The 9,540-nt window shown below is 39.0% G+C and overlaps 1 protein-coding gene across 1 annotated transcript in view; it reads right to left on the reverse strand.

The window, feature by feature from the left end:
* Positions 1-9,540, reverse strand: part of LOC107730877 (diacylglycerol kinase alpha) — a 26,313-nt gene that overhangs the window by 11,343 nt on the left and 5,430 nt on the right. Inside the window, 12 exon segments of the mRNA XM_074560145.1 lie at positions 765-854; positions 3,165-3,250; positions 3,335-3,409; positions 3,562-3,635; positions 5,144-5,218; positions 5,454-5,543; positions 5,708-5,818; positions 6,971-7,059; positions 7,658-7,758; positions 7,890-7,993; positions 8,599-8,664; positions 8,770-8,886. Coding sequence (XP_074416246.1) covers positions 765-854; positions 3,165-3,250; positions 3,335-3,409; positions 3,562-3,635; positions 5,144-5,218; positions 5,454-5,543; positions 5,708-5,818; positions 6,971-7,059; positions 7,658-7,758; positions 7,890-7,993; positions 8,599-8,664; positions 8,770-8,886 — 1,078 coding nt within the window.

The following is a 9,540-nucleotide window of genomic DNA, read 5'->3' on the forward strand; positions in this document are numbered from 1 at the left end:
GAGTTTTGGTTCCTTGCCGCTGTCGCCTCTGGCTTGCTTAGTTGGGGACACTTCATTTCCAGCGATATCGTTGACTTGATTGCAAATTATTGCAAAGATACTATTTAAACTGAACTGATGATGACATCACTGAATTCAATGATGAACTGCCTTTCACTGAAAATTGAGTGTTTACTATTGTCACTTTGCGTTATTGACACACCATTTTCCTAATTAATGCTGTACAGTTGCTTTGACACAATCTGTATTGTTAAAAGCGCTATATAAATAAAGGTGAATTGACTTGACCTTTCATGCAGTGTGTCATGTAGCTGTATGTCGTTTATGAATCATTTAGAAACAAGGTCAAATTAAATCAATTTTTTGAGAAAACTAACGTGTTTTTTGACCTTGCATGCATGTAAACCTGTTTCAGGAGACTCATAAAACAATATTAGCAACCTTAAAAATGGCATAATAGGGGCACTTGTATGTCACTTATAGTATGGATAATATGAATTCAATTTGTGACAACTGTGGCACATCATGGTTTGTTTCTTTAAAGTGTTAAAGTAAACAATGTATTGTTGCTATTATTAGTAGTAATAAGAACTCAGACAGAGGTTGTCATGTGATATCAACATAAAAGCGCCTAAGATTGGACAACTCGCTCAGTGTAACATCAAACATGTACATCATACATTAGCAGCATGAGAGAGCATGTGGAAATACCCCAACTGATGCAGATAGTATTCATGGACTAGGCTGTTCAAGAGAAGACTCACCTCCTCCCCAGTGCAGACACCGTGCCAGATCATTTCCTGTCCCAAGAGGAAGGATTGCAACTGGAGGGCGAATCGCATTATCAGCTTTATCTGAAGTAAAAAACAAAATAACAGGTCTGCTTAAATCAACTCGTTTACTTAACTTTTACATTGTTAAATACTAAGAAATACATACATTTATTGCATTTATGAGATTGTATTCTGTTAAATTTGTAATGAAATGCAAGTAGTGACAGATCGTTACTTCCGTATTGTGATGTACATCTCAGTGTAACAGCTTAAAGATTAAAAAGAGGAAAAGAATGTAGGGTGGGACTTTATTGAAACAAAACAGGTGAGGTGAAAACAGAACGGTTAGCACTGAACAGTGGTGAGATGAACAAAGGCGGTGACGATATAATAGACTTTGCCGATGGAAATAGCAACAAAGAATACAACTGGAATTCTCAAGCAAACTTGACAAGGCAACAGGAACACAGAGATGAGAAGGACTGGAGAACTAAAAGACTGGATGACTGAGATACAGAATAACAGGCAAGTTCAACAGGAGAGAGTCTGTAACACTGTGTGCACAAGAGAGTCCAGACGATGAGCGAGTCCATGTTAAATAGCGTCCTTGATTGGTGACAGGTGTTGCTGATCAGTACACTGGTGAACATGGACAGTGACTGAGGGAGAGCGTCCGGTGAAGCAGTGACAGTACCCTCCCCTCCACAGACCTCTCCAGAGGACCAGAACCTCAGATGTCCGGGCTGACCCCGTCCATGCAGTGAAGATGAGATGAACCGTTTAGAGCAGGGGTGCCCAACCCTGCTCCTGGCGATCGACTGTCCGGACAGTCGATCGCCAGGAGCAGGGTTGGGCACCCCTGGTGTAGAGGTTGTTCAGTAGGGTCGAAACCAGGATATCACCTCGAGGTACCTACGAACTCTCCTCAGGACCGTAACCTTCCTAGTCGATCAGGTACTCAAATGATTCCCCCTACACCGGGAGTCCAGGATCTCACGGACAGCATAGTCCAGAAGCAGCACCGGAGGAGGATCGTTAGGCCGACCAGGCTCAGTGAAGGGGGACAAAGAAGGATGATAAGGCTTGACATATAGAATGTGGGTGCAATATGGTAATGTGCTGAGAGGTGTAAAACCTCCGATGTCTGGGCCGACTCTGTCCATGCAGTGAAGGGTGAGATGGATGATGTAACAAAGTTCGTAGCTATGGGAAGGAGGAGGTGGGAACTGGAGAACATTTAAACATAAAACTTTAAAAGTTTAAAAAGAGGCAGCCCCTCATGGACGACTGCCACATAAAACATAATCAAACAACAACATAAATAGGCCAGGCCTGGTCCTCTCTCGTCCTTCACTGTGGTCACTCCTCCTTTTATCTTTCTGGAGCTCCTCTGTGGGACTCGAGACCGGTGAGTGGCGCAGGTGTCGCTCATTATCATTTACTCCACCGGCCTCGCTCCGCTCCCACGGCTCTTGGACTCGCCTCACTCATCACAGATGAACTGTGTAGAAATTGTTCAGTTGGGTCAGATCCATGATATCACCTCGAGGTACCTAGGAACTCTCCTCAGGACCGTAACCTTTCCAGTCGATCAAGTACTCTAAATGATTCCTCCTACACCGGGAGTCCAGGATCTCACGGACAGCACAGGACCGGCCCATCATCTAGAAGCAGCACCGGAGGAGGATCGTAGGCCCACCAGACTCAGTGAAGGGGATAAGGCTTGAGGAGTGACACATAGAATGTGGGTGCAATATGGTAATATGCTGGGAGGTGTAAACGGAAAGGTGACTGGGTTGATTTGTCTCTTGATAGTAAATGGACCAATATAGCGGGGACTTATCTTCTTGCAGGGCAGTTGAGCACAGATATCTCTGGGAGAGAGCCAGACCTTCTGTCCTAGATGGTAAGTAGGGCTTGCTGTTCTCCTCTTGTCTGCCTGGCTCTTCTGATAGCCCATTAAGAGATGGAAGTGAGCTGAGTTCCATACCTTCTCGCTCTGCTCGAACCAGGGGCCCACCCCACAGATGAAACCACCAATGGTTCTCCTGACCAGGGAAACAGGGACGGTTGGAAGCCGAGTACGCATTGGCAGGGAGTGAGGCTGGTGACGGGATTCTTGAGAGAGTTTTGTGTGTTTTTGGCCCACGCAAGGATTTGACTCCAGCCGTCCTCTTGGTTGTGGCAGGAGAACTAGATTATAGTCCTACGATCCTTTTAAGGCTCACATGGCTCATGCAACTTACCAAATAAACTACAATAAAAACATCAAAAGCTGAGTAAACAAATGGGTATAGGTTTTAATGGGCAACAAAATACAATGTTATTAAACAAAATCGTGTGCATACCATGACAAATCTTTGGATTTGTGCATAAATTTGTGTTTCTCACCAATAGCATCCAAAATCCACCCAACAGTGCCGTCACCTCCACAGACCAGGACTCTGCATTTATGAAGATTTTGAAAGAACTGGAGCCTGAAATGCATACACATTCATAGACACATGAGTTTTTGAGCTGAATCCATAATGGTGTTTGTCCACACTATTTATAAAACATACCCCAGATTTGGTCCTCCATTGTCAAGATTGTACACCTGTCGTGGGTTCAGGAGGTACTGAAACTTCCCCAACACTCTACGACAAACCAGATAATGACATTAAGCATGTACTTTTAAATGTACTTACGTAAATGTAAAAAAAATTTTGTGGTCAACCATTTTAGGGCACTAGATAGTCATCAGTAACTGTTTTAAAGAACAGTTCTTAAAGTCAATAGAGAGTATAACCTCTTTCCCTGTTTTCCGCCACTCTTTGGATTTACAAAGACCAAAAGAGGGTGTGTGTCGTTCACAGGAAATATCTAAATAGACAAGAGTAAATAAATATATAAACAGAGTGGGAAATGATTAAACTAAAGCACATGCATACACATTTATCATAAATATATATATTACAAAAACACACACAGTGGTGCTTGAAAGTTTGTGAACCCTTCAGAATTTTCTGTATTTCTGCATAAATGTGACCCAAAAGATCATCAGATTTTCACTGTCCTGAAAGTAGACAAAGAGAATCCAATCAAACAAATGAGACCAAAATATATACTTTGTCATTTATTTATTCAGGAAAATGATCTAACGTTACATATCTGTGAGAGGCAAAAGTATGTGAATCTCTATATTAGCAGTTGATTTGAAGGTGAATTTAGAGTCCATCTGTTCAGAGTTGTTTTTAATCAATAGGATGACTATCAGGTGTCAGTGCGTGCCCTATTTTAATTAAAGAACAGCGATCTATCAAAGTCTGATCATGTTTGTGGAAGTGAATGATGGCACGAACAAAGGAGATCTCTGAGGACCTCTGAAAAAGAGTTGCTGTTGCTCATCAAGCTGGAAAAGGTTTCAAAGCCATCTCTAAAGAGTTTGGACTCCAGAAATCCACAGTCAGACAGATTGTGTACAAATGGAGGAGATTCAAGACTATTGTTACCCTCCCCAGGAGTGGTCCACCAACAAAGATCACTCCAAATGCAAGACGCGTAATAGTCCGCAAGGTCTATTCTTCTCGTCTTCTCACATCGGCTAATGTTAATGTTCATGAGTCCACCCTAACACTGAACAACCAAGGAGTGCATGAGAGAGCTGCAAGGAGAAAGCCACTGCTCTCCAAAAAGAACATTGCTGCCCGTCTGCAGTTTGCTAAGAATCATGTGGACAAAGCCAGAGGGCTACTGGAGAAATGTTTAATGGAGAGATGAGACCAAAATATAACTTTTTGGTTTAAATGAGAAGCGATATGTTTTGAGAAAGAAAACACTGCATTCCAGCATAAGAACCTCATCTCATCTGTGAAACATGGTGGTGGTAGTATCATGGTTTGGGTCTGTTTTGCTGCATCTGGGCCAGGACGGCTTGCCATCATTGATGAACAATGAATTCTGAATTATACCAGCAAGTTCTGAAGGAAAATATCAGGACATCTGTCCGAGAACTGAATCTCAAGAGAAAGTGGGTCATGCAGCAAGATAACGACCCCAAGCACACAAGCTGTTCAACCAAAGAATGGTTAAAGAAGAACAAAGTTAATGACTTGGAATGACAGTCAAATTCCGGACCATAATCCAATTGAAATGTTGTGGAAGGAGCTGAAGCAAGCAGTTCATAGGAGGAAACCCACCAACATCACAGAGTTGAAGCGCTTCTGAGGAATGGGCTAAAATTTCAGGACTTGTGTGAAAATCTGATCATCTTTTGGGTCATATTTATGCAGAAATATTGAAAAGTCTGAAGGGTTTACAAACTTTCAAGCAGCACTGTATAATTATAATATTTAAATTCAAGATTGGTTTAAATGTAAATGTCTGCTTGCCTGCAGAAAGTGTCCATCTGAATTTATGTTTGCCAGGTAATTTTCTCCCAGACTACTTCCTGAACTAGAGTCCATCTATAATTGAACATGAGGGGGGGAAATGCTACAATTATTGTATACAAAATACTATAATAGTTATAGCAAAACTGCCTATATATCAACAGCAGCAGCAGCAACAACAATAATAATAATAATAATAATAATAATAATAATAATAATAATAATAATAATAATAATAATAATAATAATAATATTAATAATAATAATAATAATAATAATAATATTTTATATTGTTCTAGTTGTTGCTTACAGCACATATGGCCCAGGGCGGAAGGATGTGATGCTGTAATAGTCCACAGTCACAGTGTGATGAGCTCAGAGGAACACAGTCACTGTGGCGCTACACTCATCATCACAAGCAAAAAAAAACATCAGCATCTAAACATTTACGGTATACAGTACCAGATCTCTCTAAATAAAACAACCAACTTAATAAATGAAGTCTTTAGGTCACATGTTTGCTTTTAATAGTGACAGATCTGGACTAAAATAATCTGCACTCACCATGCGATGACACCACGCGCAGCTCTTTCCTGTGAGCATTTTAATCTTTTTGTGGCAAATCTCACATTTGTTGGATTCACAGTCAGCACTGATCCAATCATGAACTGAACACTGGTGAAGGAAAAAAAAAAAACAGGACAAGCATTACCTTGCATTAAAGAAATAGTTCAACCAAAAATGAAAATGTGCTGAAAATGTCCTCACCCTCAGGCCATCCAAGATGTTTGTTTCTTCATTGGAACAGATTTGGAGAGATGTATCATTACGTCACTTCCTCACCAATGGATGCTCTGCAGTGAATGGGTGCCGTCAGAATGAGAGTCCAAACAGCTGATAAAAACATCTTGCGCATCTCGTGAAGTGAAAAGCTGTGTTTTTTAAAAATCATTCAGATGTTTTTAACTTCAAACCATTGCTTCCGGCTAAAATAAGAGATCTGAATCAGGACAGAATATGCACAGATCAAGCACCGTTTACAAGCAAAAACAGTCCAAACCTGTTCTTAAACATGTCAGTGGATTTTGATGAGAGAGGAAAACAGGAGATGGACTATTTCACTGGAGGAAAAGTTATTATGGATTATGGACTCATATTTTAGCCAGAAGCAACAGTGTAAATGTAAAATTCCTTAATGATCGATTTGTTTCTTACAAACACACAGCTTTTCACTTCACAAGAAGTTAATTGATGGACTGGAGTCATGTGGATTACTTGTGATGTAAAGGACAGGTTTATTGAGGTCTTACCCCATTGTTTAAAATACACTGGTAACGGACAGGTGTATTGAGACATTAATCTATTGTGTAAAATACACTGGTTATTGTATTTTGTTTTATTATTTCATTTATTTTGTGCATCTTGTTATTTTCTGTGAATGCACACATGTATTTCTCATCTGTAACGCACCTTGTAAACACTGTTTTAAAATGTGCTATATAAATAAAGCTTTACGTAACTATTTTTATCAGATGGGCTCTCATTCTGACGGCACCCATTCACTGCAGAGGATCCATTGATGAGCAAGTGAAACTCATCTCTGTCTTGGATGGCTTGAGGGTGAGTACATTTCCATTTTCATCTTTGAGGGAACTATTGCTTTAATGCCTTTTGTGAACAACTTTAACAAATAATTAGCAAGTAAATGTTACATAATGCAGAAAATAATGTGAATATTAGCAATTAGTGGCATGCAGGTGTTACTGTATTGTACAATATCATTTATGAACTGTGCAACTATTAGATGTTCTTTTTATCATTTCTCACCCCTATCTCTGTTTTGGATCTGACAAAGGTCTTGACACACGGTGTGCGGTTTTTGTTGGCACAGCTGCTGTGGACGGTGTATTTGCAAACTAGAAATCAATAAAAGAAGAGGGGCAACACTGATCATGTCAATTAAAAAAGACACAAGTAAGTGCATACAAAGACACTAGACAAGGGTATTCTTAATATGCTTTGAAATCAGACAAGACAAGGCCGTAAATATAACGTGTAACATTCACAAAAAGCCAAAAACTGTCCTGTGCAAAAGCATCTTCAGTATCTAATGAATATATACTAAATGTTGGGGCTCTTGAAATGGACTATGGATGAAGAGAAAATATGTATGAAGGCCCGTTCACACCAGAGACGATAACTATGTTGATAACCATAGTTCTGAAGTAGTAAGATGAAGTTATGAGATCAATATTGTTCTAAATGTAAAGGAATAGTGAAGTCCACACCACAACTATACTGATAATGGCACATATGAATGATATCATTGGAATCACTTTCAGAATTATTTTTTTTCCAGCTGATGAACAATAAAAACACTGACAACCAATCAGAATCCATTCTGCTTTAAAGCGCTGGAGCATTTAAAGCGGCAGAACAGACCTTAAGCCGTACATTGATATTAAAAAATATGCTCATGAATTAAATAAAAAAGATTATCATTAATAAACTCACAATTGCATGACAAGCCCTGTTTTCGCAGGCCCAACATCATGTTCAGACAAAGCAATATGTGGGCCTGTTGAAGTTCTTCAGCCGCCAGACATGTTGGCCATCTTTTTCAGCTACCTGAAGATAATGTTTAAAACAAAAACCAATATAATGAATTCCACACCATACGACAACATTGGTGTATGATTACATATACATATGCATATGACAAAGCTTGTTTACCTTTAATCCAAGCAAAACCAGTAGAGGAATGTTGTTCAAGCCACCTTGTATCCATTCTTGTTGGGTTAAAGTACCACTGCTGTCTATGTCTATGGCTTTTAGCATGTCTCCAAGCACCTAAAAAAATTTATAAAAAAATATATACTTATATTAGTGGGGTATGGGATTCTTAATATGCTTTGAAATCAGACAAGACAAGGCCGTAAATATAACGTGTAACATTCACAAAAAGCCAAAAACTGTCCTGTGCAAAAGCATCTTCAGTATCTAATGAATATATACTAAATGTTGGGGCTCTTGAAATGGACTATGGATGAAGAGAAAATATGTATGAAGGCCCGTTCACACCAGAGACGATAACTATGTTGATAACCATAGTTCTGAAGTAGTAAGATGAAGTTATGAGATCAATATTGTTCTAAATGTAAAGGAATAGTGAAGTCCACACCACAACTATACTGATAATGGCACATATGAATGATATCATTGGAATCACTTTCAGAATTATTTTTTTTCCAGCTGATGAACAATAAAAACACTGACAACCAATCAGAATCCATTCTGCTTTAAAGCGCTGGAGCATTTAAAGCGGCAGAACAGACCTTAAGCCGTACATTGATATTAAAAAATATGCTCATGAATTAAATAAAAAAGATTATCATTAATAAACTCACAATTGCATGACAAGCCCTGTTTTCGCAGGCCCAACATCATGTTCAGACAAAGCAATATGTGGGCCTGTTGAAGTTCTTCAGCCGCCAGACATGTTGGCCATCTTTTTCAGCTACCTGAAGATAATGTTTAAAACAAAAACCAATATAATGAATTCCACACCATACGACAACATTGGTGTATGATTACATATACATATGCATATGACAAAGCTTGTTTACCTTTAATCCAAGCAAAACCAGTAGAGGAATGTTGTTCAAGCCACCTTGTATCCATTCTTGTTGGGTTAAAGTACCACTGCTGTCTATGTCTATGGCTTTTAGCATGTCTCCAAGCACCTAAAAAAATTTATAAAAAAATATATACTTATATTAGTGGGGTATGGGATAATAAGACTGGGAAACTTGATGTTCATGGAGGACGATGGGCTTCAACTGCCAAGCGAATCAGCTAATAAAGCAAACAAAAAATAAATAAAAAAATGGAGAGCAGGACTTGGTTTTACACATCAGTTGTTAATGAATTAAGATGGTGGATGGATGTTGTTTAAAGAACGGGGGCTTAGCAGAGAAGAGCCATGTTATAGAAAGAGAAAGGTATGATATGGTGATTAAAGATTTTGATTAAAGGTTAAAAAAATGTATAAAACGTATGGATGGATGAATCATTCACAATTAGCACAGTAAAAATAAAGAAATACGGTCCATTCTGATTTACGGTGAGCCAGCTTAAAAAGTGGCACTGTTTGTCATCTTCAAAGACAGCTTTACACAGTAGTGACTGAAACCTGTATCTTATTTCCCAATGATGGTCACTCTTCTGAGGAAAGAGTTTGACAGAATGTGGTGTGGAGTCATCCATGGCAGACGAATTTCAGAAACAAAGTACATGACATGATTTAACTTGACTTTAAAGGGGTCATATGATGTTGCTAAAAATAACATTATTTTGTGTATTTGGTGTAATGAAATGTGTTTATGCGGTTTAAGGTT

This window comes from Sinocyclocheilus rhinocerous, unplaced genomic scaffold (assembly GCF_001515625.1).
Source record: "Sinocyclocheilus rhinocerous isolate Xijiao unplaced genomic scaffold, SAMN03320098_v1.1 scaffold1090, whole genome shotgun sequence".
In the NCBI taxonomy this organism is placed as follows: Eukaryota; Metazoa; Chordata; class Actinopteri; order Cypriniformes; family Cyprinidae; genus Sinocyclocheilus; species Sinocyclocheilus rhinocerous.